General features: G+C 52.3%; 3 protein-coding genes across 4 annotated transcripts in view; 2 read left to right on the plus strand and 1 right to left on the minus strand.

Annotated features, from left to right (window-relative positions):
* The window catches only part of GPR32 (G protein-coupled receptor 32), a 151,951-nt gene that overhangs the window by 66,678 nt on the left and 68,423 nt on the right, over positions 1 to 16,850 (plus strand).
* LOC309616778 (uncharacterized protein C19orf81) lies at positions 1,886 to 11,983 on the plus strand. Its single transcript, XM_082367763.1, is given in 7 exon segments — positions 1,886 to 2,546; positions 2,552 to 2,566; positions 3,090 to 3,153; positions 9,135 to 9,207; positions 9,311 to 9,431; positions 10,631 to 10,770; positions 11,623 to 11,983. Coding segments are annotated over 7 exon segments (690 nt in total). The 5' UTR covers positions 1,886 to 2,465; the 3' UTR covers positions 11,819 to 11,983.
* SHANK1 (SH3 and multiple ankyrin repeat domains 1) overlaps positions 11,932 to 16,850 on the minus strand; it is a 156,884-nt gene continuing 151,965 nt past the window's right edge. For both annotated transcript variants that reach the window (XM_082367701.1, XM_082367702.1), the window contains one exon: positions 11,932 to 15,318. In XM_082367701.1, coding sequence (XP_082223827.1) covers positions 14,601 to 15,318 — 718 coding nt within the window. In that variant the 3' untranslated portion in view covers positions 11,932 to 14,600. The remainder of the gene's footprint in view (positions 15,319 to 16,850) is intronic.

The following is a 16,850-nucleotide window of genomic DNA, read 5'->3' on the forward strand; positions in this document are numbered from 1 at the left end:
GTTGGGGTGAGTGGCAGAGGGAGGCAGGTGGGGCTAAGGCAGAAAGGCCGGGAAGGAGGTAGAGAGAGAGAAACAGAGAGATGGCAAAATAAAGTGATGGACACAGAGAGAGGCACACACACACACACACACACACGGACAGATAGAGACATGCAGAAAGGTATAGAGACACAGAGAATGAGAGACAAAGAAAGTCAGAGGCACGTGATGTAGAAATTCAAATTCAGACACACAGAGAGATGAGGAAGGGTTCCAGAGACAAGTAGAGAGAGGAAGAAAAATAATGGAGACACAGAGAGATGGGAACTTAAGGGACCCAGACACCAGAGGGAAAAAGAGAGAGAGAGAGCCAGACGCACACACACACATACACACACACACACACACACACACACACACACACACACACACACACACACAGATGCAGAGAGAGAGAGAAAGACAAAGACACCCAAAGAAGGAAGAAGAGAGAGGTCCAGAAGAGGCAGCTAAAGCTGGTCACAGAGATAAAGAACTCTGGAAAGGGAGCAACCTTCAACTGAGTGCCTCCTGTGTGCCTGGCTCACATGAGGGGGCTTGCTGTATCGTGCTTTATTTAAGCACCATTAGCCCTTCAAGGCAGCATTATTGGTAAGAGATGAGGAAACCAAGGCTCAGAGAGGGAAAGACATTTGCCCAAGTTTGCACAGACTGGGCATGGCGTTTGATGCTAGCCTGTTTGACTACAGAGTCCATATTCTCTTCTTCATCCTATGTTACCTCATGCAGACCAAGAGACACAGGGCAGTGGGCTTAGGGGGTACTGAGTGTGAGTCACAGCGATAGAGGGAAATCGTCACTTGTTTATTCATTCAACATACATGTTCTGCACTTCCCTGATGCTGGAGAGCCAGAGATGAGTCAGGGGCCCTTGGTCTGGAGGGGGAGGCAGACACAGGCCCAAATTCCTGAGCAAGACAGGCAGAGGGCACAGTGTTCAGAGGTCTGAAAAAAAAAAAAAAAAAGGAGCAGATAAAGAACGTGCAGAGGACGGAGACAGGAAACACAACTGGTAGGAGGAGGAGTCAGAGAAGGCTTCCTGGAGGAGGGGGCACTTGAGCTTCTTATGAAAGGATGAGGGCGTTTGGGCACCAGGAAAAGGGCAGAAGGCAGCATGTGGAGAGTGGAGACAGGAGTGAGGGGTGGGAGGGATTAATTAAATCTGAAGAATGTTTGAAGGTATGAGGTGAGAGAGGAAGCTGGGACCAGATCATGCAGCTCGGAGCCATGGGAGGGCTGAGGGCAGGGGAGGGGCAGGGTCATCTCCAAGTGCAGAAAGACCCCTCTGAAACCTTGTGGGAGGGGAATGAGTGGGGAGAGACTGGAGGATGTGAGGGCAAGAAGGAGGCTGGGGCGAGGGCCCAGGAAGGAGAAGACCTTGAAACCTGAGTGGGTGTTGTGCTGTGGGAATGAAGAGAAGAAATAGCAGAGTCAGGAGGCAGAAGGGATAGAGTTTGGAGACTGATGGGCTGTGGGGGCTAGGTGTGCCTGTGGTCATGAGAATGAAAGATGTCTCCTGTCCTATGGGGATGGACTTGGCAACTGGAAGTGAAGGACAGCCTGTTAGGAGAGAAAAAGACATAAGGATGCCAACAGGGAGTCAGGGCCACAGAGGAACTGGGTCTGGAAATTAGTCCATTTAAGTCTGGACTGTTGTAATTGCCGATGACAGAAACGCAAATAACCTGAGCATAAGAGGGAATTAATTGGGTGGATGAGGGCTTGAGGGACAGCTGGATCTAGGTGTCCTCAATCATCCTCAGGAATCTGTCTGCATCTCTGGTTTCTGCTTTCCTCGTGTTGTCTTTGCTTTCAGGCAGGCTCTCTCCCCATATGGCGATGTGATGGTCCCCAGCAGCTCCAACCTAGGCTCCGACCAGCCTGGCAACCTCACTGGAAAAAGAAAGATCCTCTTTTGTAACAGGTCCGGCAAAAGTCCAAGGGTTAAATCTGTATCCTACGTTGATTTTTAAGCTCATCCCTGGACAAATGACTCAGAAAATCAAGGTGCTACTGCCTAACAAGCAGAGAATCAATGTTTATCAAGCAGGAATAACTGACAGTTAAGGCAGAGACCAGATGAATTCGAGAGAAGACTAGAGATACAGGTAACAGAGACAGACTGGGGAGATAGACAAAATAACTGAAAAAGTCTGCGCTCCTCTCCCATGGTTCCTGCTGAGAGCTCTGCAGACACAAAGAAGGGATGCCCAGTGGGCACCTCTGTGGCTAAACTCCTTCACTCCTGCCCTTGGGGTCAGGAGCCCCCAGCCCCTCCCCCATCCACTGGTACCATGGCAACCAGGCCCCCTGCTCACCTTTCCCTCCTCCATATAGAACCCAGTCTCTGTTTGAATCTCACCTGTACCTAACCAGTTCCTGTGTGAAACAGGGATGAGTGGGGGGCAAGTGGGAACAGAAAAGGGATGACAGAGGGAGGGAAGGCAAGGAGCCCAGCAGAGGCAGCCATGAGAGAAGAGAGATGGGGAGAGAGGGCAAAAGGAGAATGGGAGAGATGGGGAGAGAGGTAGGGAGGCAGAGAGGGGGTGATAGGGTTAGAGAGAGGCAGAAAACTATGAAGAGAGAGAGGGACGGGGTGGGGGGCTGGGGAGATGTTGGGGAAACTGATGGAGGAGACTGGGGAGATGGAACAAGGGAAGGGGAGAGATGTGGGGAGAAAGAGGGCAGAGAAATCAAGGGAAAGAGTGGAGGAGAGATGGGGAGAGATGAGGAGAAATCAGGATAAAGAGATGGGGAGAGAGGGAGGGAGGGAGTGGGGCAGAGAGATGGGGAGTGGATGAGGAAAGAGAGTGCGAGAGAGAGGGGTGGGGGAAGAAACTCGAGGAGACTGGGAGACATTGAGGAGGAGGCAGGAAAGTGGGAAAGAAATAATTGGGGCACACAGGGAGTCCCAGAAGTTAAGGGAACCTGGATTTCCATGTGGTCTCAGCCTTCCATATTTTTTTCCCGGGGAGAAGGAGCTGGGGTGGGTGGCCCAGGCAGAGCTCCTCTCCCCATCCTCCTGAGACAACCCCTACCCACTTTCTCAGGATGCAACACGAGGTGGAACCCCTCTGCTCCTCCACCGTGGGCAACCCCAGCATGCACAGGGAGGCAGGTACTGAGCTGTGTCTGTTTGTTTGTTTGTATCCAAGTGTGGGGTTGGGCGGGCGGGGTCCTTCATCTGAGCATTGTGTCACAGCCCTGGCTTTCAGTGTGACCTTAAGTGAGTCACTGGCCTTCCAAAGAAAGAGCTACCCCAAATTCTTATGTCTACCAGATTCCTGAGCAGTACCCTTTAGACCTCAAACTACATTTCCCATGAGGCTTTTCAGTTCCCTGACCAATGTTCTGGACCCAGAACTACATTTCCCATGAATCTCTCGGGCCGTAACAACTCTTCTGAGGCCATTATCCCCCATAGACTCCCTGCCCTGGTCCCTCACACTCTCCTTGTCTCCCACACTGACCTCAGCATCTTCTCCCAAAGCTACTCCTCCTCCCTGCTTCCCATGTTTGAATGGTGCTAAGACCCCAGTCTAGACCCAGTCTAGACCCCAGGCATTGTTCCCCCACTCCCATTACCTCCACAGCCATCAGTCCCAGCCCCATCTTCCTGCTTACTCTCTCTGCCCTGTCCCTACTTCTCTTTCCCCACAGCCCCAGCTCAGGTCTTGTCCTCTTCCACTGGAACCTTTCTCCACCTAACTCCCTGGTCTCCAGTTTCTCCCCTCCAGCCCATCCCCCACATGGCTCCAGAGGAGCCTTTCTGACACCCAGCACTAACCCTGTCTCTCCCTTGCTCACAGCTCTCCCACGTTGCCCATCACTCCCAGCATAGAGTCTTAGCCCCTCAAGCTGGTGTTTGAGGCCCTGTGTGGCCTGACGCTAGCTGACAGGCTCATATTCCAGGGTTCCCTACTTCTACTCTACTTTAGCACAGCTCATTCATTCATTCACTCATTCAACATTTCTCAAGTAATATCTTGGTGAGGATTCATTTGGCTAGCAGGTAATAGAAAATTGGACTTAATGCAGTATAAAAATAGGAAAGTCATTTGTCTCACTCAAAAAGAAGCCCAGAGGTGGATCAGGGTTTGTGTTTGGTTGGGTCAGCAGCTCAGTGAATGTCACTGAGAAGCCAGTTTCTATGTCCCTGCCTTTTGGTCTGGGATATATCCCCTTTGCGCACCAGCTTGCATACCTCATGGTTACAAAATGGCTGCCACAGTTTCAGGCATCACTTCCAGAGGTCTTCACTTTAAGGACCCCCAATAATCTCTCCTCACATCTCATTGGCCAGCACTAAGTCATCCACTCACTCTTGTCTCAATCCCTGGCAAAAGGAACGAGATTATCATGATTATTTTAGTCAGTGGGGCTACGCATCAGGTGGGAGAAACTTTTTAAAAAAACCTATACCTAATCCTACTTCAGGTCCCAATTAACCAGAATCTCTAGCGCTGGGGGGCCTAGCAACTATAGTTTTTGAATGCTTGCCAGGTAATTATGATGAACAGTAAGGGTCAGAAGGCATTGGTTTACACTGGATGGGATATCCCTGAGGATACTGGGGCTTGGTCAGCCTCACCGGGTTGCATGGGTGGGGAATGGACACTCCTCAAATGGAGGAAGAAGGATGGGAATGGCTGACGGGGTCTCCTTTCTAGGTGTCGGCTATAAGCACCTCTTCTGTGCCAGGTGCTAGGCTAGGCATAGCAAATGCTCTAGTGGCAAAACAGACAGTTTCTCTGTCCTCAGGTCTCTTTTAGTGTCTTTGAAGACCTCTTTCATTTGGAGACGCCCCACCCCACATCATCTCTAACCTAGACTGAGGCACCCATCTGATAAGTATACTTTATGTGTAGCTCCAGAAAAGATGAGTGAAATTGAGTTGACCAGTTGGCTCGTTTTGCAGATCAATATTTGTTCATTTCAGTTTTGCTGTTTTCTTTGTGGTGTTTTGGAACCAATAACATTTTTAGCTTGTCAGGTTGCAAACTTTGGCTTAGGCCATTAGAAAGCCTATGGGTCCCAAGTGTTTTGCCTATAGTAATGAATGAAATGACCCAGCTGGTTCTCATGCAAGGAGGACAGACATGAAACACACCATCTCACAGATAATTAATAACCTACAATTGCAATAAGCACTCCTTAGCCTTGGACCTGAAGAGAATTCTGGGAATATTCTCTTTCGCTTAAAGACCTTAGCACCCACCCCCCGCCCCCACCCCGTGGTCCCTCTGCATAAAACATCCCTTTCTCTGCCATTTCTTTATTTGGCAAACTCCTCCTTTATCCCTTAAGTCTTTTTTTTTTCCACTATTTTTAAAATAGATCTTTATTGGAGTATAATTGCTTCACAATACTGTGTTAGTTTCTGTTGTACATCAAAGTGAATCAGCCATATGCATACATATGTCCCCATATCCCCTCCCTCTTGAGCCTCCCTCCCATCCTCCCTATCCCACTCCTATCCCTTAAGTCTTGCTGTAGACATCACCTCCTCTAAGGAGCCTTCCCTGATTGCCCCCAGACTGGGCTTCCTCTCCACCTCGTGACACGTCCACTGTAGCAAGTATTGACCTTTATAGTGAACACTTTCCCCACCAGACTGGAAGCTCTTGGAGGGCAGGCTGGGGTCTCATTAATCTCTTGGTCTGCAGCAGTCTCCAAGGTACACAGGAGGCCTTGGAGATGCCTGTTGAAGTTTGAAAGTGTCGTGTTTCCTCAATTATTCAATAAGTATTTATTTTTAAATTTATACCTTTACTAAGTTACACATATACATTGAAACAAATATATTAAAATCACGGTTGTAATTTAGAAATCTTTATTTCTAATGCCACATTTCATGAGAAACAGTTTTATTCACATTTTAAACATACACCTTTGATGCTGCTAGAGTCAGTTTTTTAGCCATTTCACACACATTTCCAGGGCATATAATTTTATTTCTAAGTTACTTGTGATAGACATTTAAAAGATTTTTTTCTATTATGGAAAATTTCAAACATACACAAAAATAGAGACAATGTACATTTTGCTAATCTTGTTTCATCTAAGCAACCCCCCACACACACACTTTCTGGGGGGACATTCTATAGGACAAATTTGTTTTAAAGAAAATCCCAGACATAATTCCTTTTCACCCATAAATACTTAAGCATGTGTTTCTAACTGCTAAGGATTTTTAGAAAACAGACCTACCATGCCATTAATTCCACCTAACAAATTCACAATTTTTCTTGAATATCATCTCATACCTAGTACATATTTAAAATTTCCCTAATTATTTAAAAATTTTATTTTTCACATTTGGTTTGTTTTAATTAAGACCCAAAGTTGACATATTGCATTTGATGGTTATATTCCTTCAGTCTTTATTCAATAAATACTTACAACTAGGTGCCTGGCGCTTTGCTAGATGCCAAGAGCGAAAGACAAGTCCCTGACCTCATGTTGCTCACATTATAATTAGAGACTCATAGAAGTAAATGTAAAATTGCAACTGTGATGAGAGCAAATACATGGTGTCATGAGTTCGTGACAGGAACTGTTCACACACTTAGGGAGACTTGATGAGCTAAGTGAGGGGGAAGAGAGTTCCACGTGGAGTCAGGGCATGTGCCAAGGTCCTGTGGCAGGAGGGAGCATGGAGAGTTCAAGTCACAGAAGGGCAATGTTTCTGGAATGCAGCAAGTGAGGAGGACGATAGTGTCTGATCAGGCTTAAGACATCAGCAGGGTCTGGTCATGTGTGATCTTGGCCTTAATTTATCCCAGTGACAATGAGAAGTCCTGGGAGGGTTTTGAGGAAATGGAGACAGCTATGTGGTCAGATCTACATTGCAAAATGCTTCTGATGGGGTGAATGAAGAGGGAGAGAGAAATATATATTGAGAAGTTAGGAAGCTGTTGTCTAGACAATAGTGGGGTGAGAAGCAGCAGACTGGGGGATTGAGAACACAGATTCTGGATCCAGTGCCTAGATTTTTATCCTGATCCTATCACTTGGCCTGTGTGACCTTGGGCAAGTCACTTAAGTTCTCTGTGCCTCCGTTTCATCATTTGTTAAACTACACTATCTCAGAAGGCTGTTTTGAAGATTCAGTGGAAAAAACTTTAAAAGGTGCTTGGCTTTTTAAAGGGGGCTGTAGACACGTAGTTATTATTATTGTTAAGTGGACAGATTTGAGAAGGAGATTACTATGTTGGAGGGATGGAAGGGAGGCCAGTATGGCTGGAGAAAAATGATCAGAGAGGTCATCAGAGTGACCACACGCAGGGCAGGTGCTTCTCAAAGGGGATCTTGCTAAAATGCAGACTCTCACCCAATAGGTCTGGGGTGGACCCTGAAATGCTCCCCAGACCACACATTGAGGAATGAGTCCCCATCACAGGGAGAACTTTATCCTGAAGGCAAGAGGAAGCCTCTGGCAGTTTGTAAGCCTCTGGTGGTGCTGAGAGGAAAAGATCACCCTAGCTGCCCTGCCAAAACAGATGGGAGGTGGAAGAACAGGGACCAGAGAGGGGGGTTTACTATGGTACAAGCTGAGCTGTGCTGATGTGCTGAAGCCAAAGACCACTAGGAGCATAGCTGGGGCATAGCCCTGTGCTGGAGAGAGCCTGTCCCAGCTCACAAGAGCCGAGTGGTGAATTTTGCAAGCTGGTTGTGAAAACCATGGGTAGCATAAAATCGGTCAGGAAACTGGCAGATGCTGAGAGAGAGAGAGAGAGAGAGAGGACATTTACCAGCACGCCACTGAGTTTACTGAATGAGGGAGATAGTAACACATCAATGTCTGAGTAAGAGGTTTTTAGACACCTGGGCTGAGTTAGGTGACTTGGGGAGGAATCAGGAAAGCAGGCTTTGCTCTGGATCGGATGCTGGCAGGAAGCAGAGGCAAGTCCATGACATGAGAGCAATCAGAATGGCACTAACACTGGTTGGGAAAAAAGCAGCATCAGCCCTGAGCCAAGAGGGGGATATTTGGTCAGTTTTGTGGTTTGGGCAGCGTCGATGTTGTGTTGTGTTGAGACATGACTCCAGAGGGGTCTTATTTTTATCTTGGTCCATCATGGTCACAGAGTGACCTTGGCTCCTGTTGGTATTCTGTGAAATTCCTTATGTCCGAAGGGAGGGCACCAGGGTCTCTCTGGGAGTGCCAGGCCAGCTCCTGGCTGTCAGGGGTTGCTTTCTGCTTTTTTCAGCTACTGTAACAAAGAGACCCTCAAACTCAATGGCGTTAAGAAAACAGTTGGTCTCTCTCTCGTGTAAGAGGAGGAAGGTGGTCTGGATGGGTGGGATATCTCAGCCCCACGAGAATACAGGGACCCATGGCGCTCCATCATCTCTAGCAAGAATAAAGCTGACTAATTGCTACATGCACATTCCAGTCCAAGGGAAGGGGCACTGAGTCTAAGCCAAGAAAATTTCTCTTAAGCAAATGATTCCAAAGTTGCACGCCTCCCTTCTGCTAACAATGTTGGCGAGAACTTGGTCATGTGGCCACACCTAGCTGCAAGGGGGGCTGGGAACTGTTGTTTCCAGCTGGATAAAACTCTAGGATTGTAGAGGAAGGGGAAATGGATTATGTGGGACAACTAGCAGTTGGCCATAAAAGAGACCAGTTAGTTGATGGAGGAGTTGTGTAGAAGAGCCCAGATTTGAGAGCTGTTATGAATCAAGTTCCAATCAGGAGGCCAGTTCTGAGAGTGTTGGAAAAACCACAGACTGGATTCAAATGCTGCTGCAGGGAAGAAGCTAGGCTGGGGTGATTGGAATAGGAAGCAAAAAGGAGCAAGTCCTTTCCTTTTCCTCCTGCCTTGCAGTCTCCCTCTAGCACCCCCTTTAGGCAGAGCCTAACAGGACCCCAACTGTCCGAGTGGAAATGGGGTTGGTAGAGTCCCAGCCCTGGGGTATCGGACAGCTGGGTGGTGTAGGTCGGAGTTTGGGGCTGAGAGACAACAGCTTAATAACTGGCAGAAGAGCCAGCCTGGGGGTGGCACGGACAGTCATTTGGTGATGCTGTTTAAGTGGGATGATGTGCGAGGAGTGCTCAAGGCAGCTGAGACTGGGTTTTCCATCCGCAGGAGCACTTCTTGTGGACCTAGAGACCCTAGAGGAGACGCAGGCTCGGAGCCTGGGCAGACCTGTTAAATCCTCGTGAGTGGTCCCTGGCCCCGTGATTTCTGATCTCAGCTCCTCTGAGTGCGATGGCATGGACCCCTGACTTTGGGAGGTCCCTGTCCGCTGGCTGTCTTCCCAGGAAGCAGTATCTGCGCCAGGTCATTGCAGAATACGAGGCGCTGGACCGAGAGCTCCCTTACATCCGCAAGTTCCCCGTGCCACCTGCCGCCCAGCCCCTCTGTCTGTGCATGGAGACCTCAGTGAGTGTCCCCCCCCCACCCCCATGATCCCAGGCCCCTGGTGGCATGGTGGGAAGGACACAGGCTCAGAAGTGAGGTGGACGGGGTTTGAATCCAGGCTCTGCAGCTTATCGGCTGTGGGCTTGGCACCAGGATAAGTGGCTGAGAATTGATTGTGAATTTGTCAAAGCGTTCATCATCAAATTTATCACTGCTGACCCCAGAGGGGAGACCGAGAGGCAGAGAGAGGGGACGCTGAGGACAGAGGGAGTCCCGCTAATCCACCTATTACGAAATTCTGTAAAATTTACAGATATCGCAAAAATTCACTTCAAAAAGCCCTTTTTTGGACAAATTCAGTGACGTGGTTATTCGGTGCATGGATCCTTTGGGCATTCCTGCCTCAGAGGAGGCATCTATTAAGGTCTCACCCATTTGAGGATTAAACAAGGCTTGCCAGGCACAAGCCTCGGAAGTGTTGCCTCAGCTGATCTGTGTGACTTGACCTCAACACGGGGATTGCTGTTCTTGTTTATGGGACCAGTGCCCACCCTATTGCTCCTCTTCTTTGTGTTTTTGAACATGAGACACACACACACACACACACACACACACACACACACACACACACCCAACATACACATCCAAGGCTTGCCTTCCTGCAGGTGACCAATTTCATGATTTCACTGTGGTTTCTCAGCAATTTTATATGTCATGACATATGGCATCGCCTTCGACATGGTGATCTCAGACCGAAGGCGTGGTTAATGATCAATATATGTTTCTGAATGTAAAACAGATTGACAAGATGTCAAATCCTCCTACGATCCTTATTTTTTGAGAACTGAATAGTTCTTAAAATGCTAATATGACTATAAAAGGACAAATTTACGGCTTAAATCCTTGCGGAAATCTTCAAGGTCTGCCAAAATCTCGCCATCCAACGCAGGTTGCTGGAAAAGTTTTCAGTAGATCGGCAAAGTTGGCCAAATTGGTGAATCATTCAGTCAACTGTTCATTGACTTTTGGCAAATCGGTTTGGTGAGAACTGATTTTTTTTTGGAGAATGACCTAGAATGGCAGTAGATGCCTTTCTACCTGAAAGATTCCTATCCTCCCCGCTCTGGCAGGCTCTGCAGGTGGGGTCTCGGGTGGGGACTTCTGCACCCGGACTGAACTCCGGGTGTCACTGACTGAGGTTCTCTCTCCGACCTCCGCAGCCCGAAGAGGACCTTACCCACCTGGAGGTGCTGGAGGCGCTGGAGGCCGAGTTCCCCGGGGCCATGGAGAGCGGGCGTGTGAGCAGCATCCGCTTTGAAAACATGAACGTCATCTGTGGGACTGCCGGGCGCCGGGACCGGTGAGCCTTTGGCGGGGGGCAGGGCCTGGAGCGACCGGGAGGGGCAGGACCGCAGTGAACGCGATGGGGGAGCCGGGTGGGGAGTGAGGGCGGTGAGAGGTGGGGCGGGGCGGAGGCTCTGAGTGGGCGTGGCCGGGAGCTCATAGGCGATGTGAGCCAACAGTAAGCTCCGTGAGGGGCGGGGCGGAGAAGTGAGGGCAGTGAGGGGGCGGGGCCAGGGGCGCCCGGAGAATGGCGTGGTGGGTATAAGGATCCAGACCCTGCTGAGACTGAGAGCCGAGAAGGGGCTAAGGCGAGAGCGGGCGCAGTGAAGGGGCAGGGTCAGGTGAGATCGGAAAGAAGGTGGGATTTGGAGTGAGGAACCGGACTTTCAGTGACCCGGGTGGTGACGGGGATGCGCAAGACCGAGGTGTGTGGTCGGAGCATGAGAAACAGCTCTGAGCGGGAGCGTAGCCGGGACTGGGCGCTTTGCAGGGGCGGGGCCAGAGTGATCGGGTGGGCCTGGAGTGTCTAGTTGGGGGCGGGGCCGGGCCTGAAAGCCACACTGAAGGGGCGGGACCTGGAGTTGCTGGATGAGGATAGGGCCCTGGAGCGGCGGTTTAAAAAGATGGAGCCTCGACAGAACCAGGCTGAGAGAGAAGACGGGACCTAGACTGACCCAGGTGAGGGTCGAAGTACAGATTGACCTCGGCGAGAGTGCAGGGTTGGAGAGTTTAGGGATGTAGTGACGGGTTGAGGGACTGGAGTTGGTAAACGAACAGGGACCAGGCAGGGACTCTGGGACAATCAAAGCCAGCGATTCCCCTTCCGTCTCCGCCCCGCCCCTCTCCTCTTGGCCTTGCCCCCTTGCAGGTGGCTCATCACGGTCACGGACTTCCAGACTCGCTCGCGCCTACTGCGCTCGGGGCTCCGCCTCCGCGGGCTCCAGCACCCTCTCGTGCGCCACGACGAACTGCTGCTGGGCGATTACCGCCTGCACCTGCGCCGCTCCCTGGTCCGACGGCGCATGCTCGAGGCTCTGGGGGCGGAGCCGACCGAGGAAGACTGACGTTTGGGGGCGGGCCCCGGCTGCGCCTGCGCACCGCCCAGCGGGCGCAGGCGACCCACCCGGAACCCCGAAGGAAAGGGGCGTTGCCTTCCCAGGAAGGAGGCGGGGTCGGCTCGAGGGGGTGGATACTGTGAGTTTAATTATAAAGAATGACCTGGTACAAAAGCCATTTCTCTCTGCAAAATCTTGGTGGGGAGTCAGGGGGTGGGAGGTGATGGGGGGTAGGGACGAACCCCCATGATATAATCCCGCCTCCCTAATCTTCCCCCCGTCCCTGGAAATGGACGCCTGGGTCCCAATCCCTTGAGGGATGAACTCTGAGGCCCGAGAGAGGGAAGACCCGGGCGCCGGGGCTTTGAACGCGTGCGGTCCTTGTCCCAGCGAGAACCAGACGTCCTCATCCGCCCCCCTCCTCTTCCTCCTCCCACCCCCCTTGGAAGACAATTCTCGGGCTTTTATTTCAGGTTTTTTTCTGGATTTTTTTGTGTGTGTTCTAGTTTTTTTTTTTTTTTTGTATTTTCCTTTGTTATCGTTCCTCTTTTTGCTTTGTCTCTTCTCTTCGCCCCGCGCTGCCCCCCGTCCAGTCCCTTCCCCCTCCCCACCCCAACCTCCCCTCCCCCCTCCCCACCCCCCATACCCTCCCCAACCCCGCGGCACCCATCCAGAATGAACAAGCCCTTGATAGACGGGTGCCGCGCAGGCCCCCTGCGGACGGGGGGCATCCTGCGGACAAGGGGGAGGGGGCGGGTAGGGGCCCAGCGCGACCTCCGCCCCCCTCCTCGCCACCCCTCCCCCCTCCCACGACCTTCCCACACGGTTCCCCGCAGATCCCTGACGTGGTGAGGGGAGAGGGCTGCAAGCACCCTCCCCCCGTGGACGGAGCGCCCCCGCCTCGGGGGTAGAGGGCAGCAGAGGGGGAATGGGATTGGGGGAAGGAGGGGGAGCTTTCTTCTTTGGCAGCTGAACATGGGGGGGGGGGAACCTGAGGGCGATGCCCTCCCCCATTCGCCCACAGTAGGGGAGGGGGTTTTCCAGGGGAAGGGGTGGCTTAAAATTCCCAAGCCCTAGGAATAAAGGGAGGGGGAGGCGTGCAGGAAGGAACAGCCATGCTGGAGGGAGGGGTTTCTTGAAGAGCCAGAAGGTTAGGAGATGAGGGAGCGGTGTCTTCGTGCAAAATGGATGGACCGGAAGGCTGGGAGAGCGAGAGGAGGAAGGAGGGTAGAGGGCCAAGCCTGGGGCAGGGAGAGGAAGAAGTATGGAAGCAAAGTGGGCAAGAAGTGAGTGTGCGTAGGGTCTTCTCTTGCCAGAAGGAGAAAAAGAGCGGAAAGAGCTGAGAGAATAGGCAGAGTGTGAATGACCGGAAGAGCTGGTCTTTCGGGACCAAAAAAAAAAAAGTGCCAGGAAAAGAAACAACAATACAGCCCAAGAGCGCGTGTGCCATGAGATGAGTGTGCAAAAAGAAAGAGGTAGTAGAGTTCCCCCAGGGAGATGGAAAAAGTCACCCAGGAGCTGACAGGAACAAGTAGAAATTCAAGAATGAGTGTGCCAGCAGGGCCATGGAAGGCAAGAACATTGTTGAAGGAAGAGAAGAAAGCTTCGGGAGAGCAGTGGACGGACGTGCTGGGGAGGGTGAGTGCGCAAGAGCGAGCATGCAAGAAGGTTCACCCAAGAGTTGACAATGGAGACGGACAAGGATTTGGGAAAGAAAGGTGCAAGGGAGTCGGGAGCCTGGCAAAGCAGAGGCATGAGCACTTGCGAGAGATTAGGTTCCTGGGGGTTCCTGGGAGGCACGGGTGCAAGCAACAGTGGGAGAGGGGGAGGGGCAAGGAGGGGCGTCAGTGCCCCTGTGAGGGAGGGGTGAGTAGGGTGAGAATGCGGGGTTGCAAGAATAAGAGGGGAAAGTGCTTGAAGAGAATGGAGGTGAGAGTGTCGGGAGAGGCGCACAGTCTGTGAGAGGGTGAGGAAAAGGGTGTCCCAAGTGTGTCTGCAGCAAGGGCCCAGAGATTTTTCGGGAGTGAGGGGTGGAAGGGAGGGCGCCCCGGAGGAAGCGTGTGCAAGCAAGAGTCTGAGAGAGCAGGGGGTGTGGAGCGTGGGGAAAGAGACGCATGACGTGCCAGGGAAACAGCATGAGCTGGAGAGCTGAGGGGGCCTCGCAAGCCGGAAGTGAAGGCGAAGTGTGCAAGACAGTGAGAGGGCAAGTTTGTGCAAAATTGTAGCCCAGGGAGGGGGGAGAGGTGAGCAGGCGTGCAAAGGAGCGTGCAAGAGCCTGGGGGGCTGCTGTGTGTGCTGGGGAGAGGGGAGGGTGGGGAGAGCCGAGGGGCATGGAGGGGGGGGAAGGGTTGTTAGAGGGTGGCAGGTGGTGGAATCTGAGGGCATCCCCTTCCCCTGCGGCCTGGGGGACGACCCCCATCCGGTCAGGCTCCGGGCTGACCCTCTATGGCTCTGTCTGTCCCCTCCTCCCCAGAATTGACCCTTCCCTCCTTCTTCATCCCCCTCTGTGATTTCTTCCATCCCACCCCCCCCCCACTCCACTCCCCGCTTCACACACACACACACACACACACACACACACACAGTCTTGTGTCAGCTGCCCCCTCCTGTGAGGTGCCAATGTCTGGCCAGATCAGGCCACCTGGTGACCTCCGGCCTTGGGAGACAAGAGTCAGGGTGCAGTTTTAGCAGAGTCCCTGGCCCGGGGAGAGAATGAAGGTCAGGGTTCAGAGGTCAAGAGGCCAGCAGGCTCAGGGGTTCCGTGGACGGGCTGGTCCGTCCGGGCCAGCCATCACCTCTCCAGGAAAAATTTGAGAGCCCGGTCGATGTTCATGCGGTGGCCCACCCTGGTCACCCCCAGATCGACGTAGTCCTCCTTGGTCAAGGCGGGCAGGTGGGAGCCATCGATCTCGTGGTCCAGGAACCGGGCTCGGTGCTCAGCCAAGCCCAGCCACTCAAGCCAATCAGCCACGTCGAACTTGGTCCAGAACCCCAGAGGTTTAGCGCTGAACGGCTTGTCCGGGGGCAGGGAAAGCAGGCGGGTCGGTGAGAGGGAGCGGGAGGCCCCTGACAAGGCCCCACCGAGCCCCCCGGACATCCCGGGGTGCGGTGGCACGAAGACAGGGGCGAAGGGGTCAGCCGAGCCTCCTGCCCCTCCGGTGGGGGAGCCGCGCATGTCAAAGAGGCCCGGGTAGAGGGGTCCAGAAGGCAAGATGGGCAGGGAGGAGGGCCGGGGTGCAGGGCTGACCTTGTGCTCCGAGGCGGGCAGCAGTGACGGGCTAGGGGCCCGGCGGAGCAAAGGTGGCCGCATCTCGAACTCCACGCCCTGGAGGTGGCGGGCAGACGTGGAGGAGGAGGAGGCCGAAGGCGAGGTGGCCCCCGGGGCTGCAGCGGCTGAAGCGGACACCCCGGTTCCTGTGGGGAGTGGCGGCAGAGGTGGTTTGGACCAGTTCTGAAACAGGCTGCTGACAGGTTTGGAGAGAAGCGAGGACTGGGAGTCTTCAGAGAGTCTGGAATGTGACAACGGGGCAGGGGTGGAGGAGAAGGGTTGCGGGGGAGGGGGGCAAAGGCGGGTGAGAAAGAGGCAGAGGTCAAGATATAGGGAGAGGAAGAGAGACATGGGGCAGGGGTAGAGAGTTGGAGGAGAGAGATGGGGAGAGATCAAAGGAGCAAGCGAGGGGGTAAGATGGATGTCAGGACAGAAAATGAAGGGAGAGAAAAATGAGAGGACAGGGAGAGGGTGACAGTCAAGAGAGATGAAAGAAAAAGAGACATTAAGTGATAATAATAATAATCACCACCACTTACTGATGCTCACGTGTGCCAGGCATTGTTCTAAGTGCTTTTACATATCGCCATCTCAATGGAATCCCCGTGACAGCCCTGATGCAGGTTACTATTATTATCAGCAGCACAGAGAGGTTAAGTAACTTGCCTAAGGACACACAGCCAGGAAGTGGCAGAGCCCGGTTATATGGCACCAAAGTCTGAGCTCTTAACCACTACCCTATACTGCCTTTCCGGGTATGGCCAGTCACAGCAGAGTGGAAGACAGGGAGACAGTGAGAGAGGAACAAAAAGAGGATGAGCATTCAAGGGAGAGAGATGGAAGGGGACAGGGGACAGAGAGAGAGAGAGAGAGAGAGGTGAGGAGAGGGAGATGAAAGAGAGAAGAAACAAGGGGAGGAAAAGGTTCCCCTCATCCCTTTAGCTCCCTCCAGAACAGTCCCTGCCTCAGGGCCTTTGAACAGTTCCCTCTGCCTAGCTCTCTCTTCCCCCAGGGAGCCAAACGATTTGCTCCCTTCCCTCCTCCAGTCTCTGCTCAGCTCGCCTGTTATTTGAGAAACTTTCTCTAACCATCGCGTGATTGCATTTTTTCCCCTAGGATGACGACAGTGATTTTGTATATTGCCTGGTCCCCAGCTCTGCCTCATTAGGCTGTGAGGTCTATGAGGGAAATGCTTTGCTTGTTTTGTCCATTGTGGGGTCCCTCTCACCCTGAAGGGCACCCGGTACAGAATAGATGGCAAATCAATTGTTGGTGGATCTGTTAACTAAATCGAGCGTCCTTTCCTCTACCCAGAAGACTTAAGAATCGTCAATGAGATGCCTTAAGATCTCAAAGACCTCAAAAACCACCTCAGGATATCACCGTGTGGATATCAAACCCTCGAGGAGAATTAGAGTGAGTTCTGCAGAAGAACAAGAGGATTAAAAAAAAAAAACCTCTCCCCACTCGCTCTGTGTGTCTGAATCAGGAATGTGACTCTATACTTTCCCTAAGATTAGAAGGTCTTGAATGAGCTTGAACTCTGTGGCAATTCCAACTCGCTAGCTGCTTTAGAAAACTTCTGCGTCTTCCCGGATTTCTCCATCTATACTTGCTGGGCTTTTGTAAGAGACCCCTCCCCTCCCCCATCTCATGGTACAACAATGGCCTCAAAACCCCTTTTAGAAGGGTTCTATGCTGTCCCTCTTCTACAGAGAGGTGGATTCCTTTGCCTAAGGTCACCCAGTTAGAAAGTGCGGGGCTGGAACCAGG

The sequence above is a fragment of the Balaenoptera borealis genome (genome assembly GCF_965194805.1).
Source record: "Balaenoptera borealis genome assembly, chromosome: 19".
Classification (NCBI taxonomy): domain Eukaryota; kingdom Metazoa; phylum Chordata; class Mammalia; order Artiodactyla; family Balaenopteridae; genus Balaenoptera; species Balaenoptera borealis.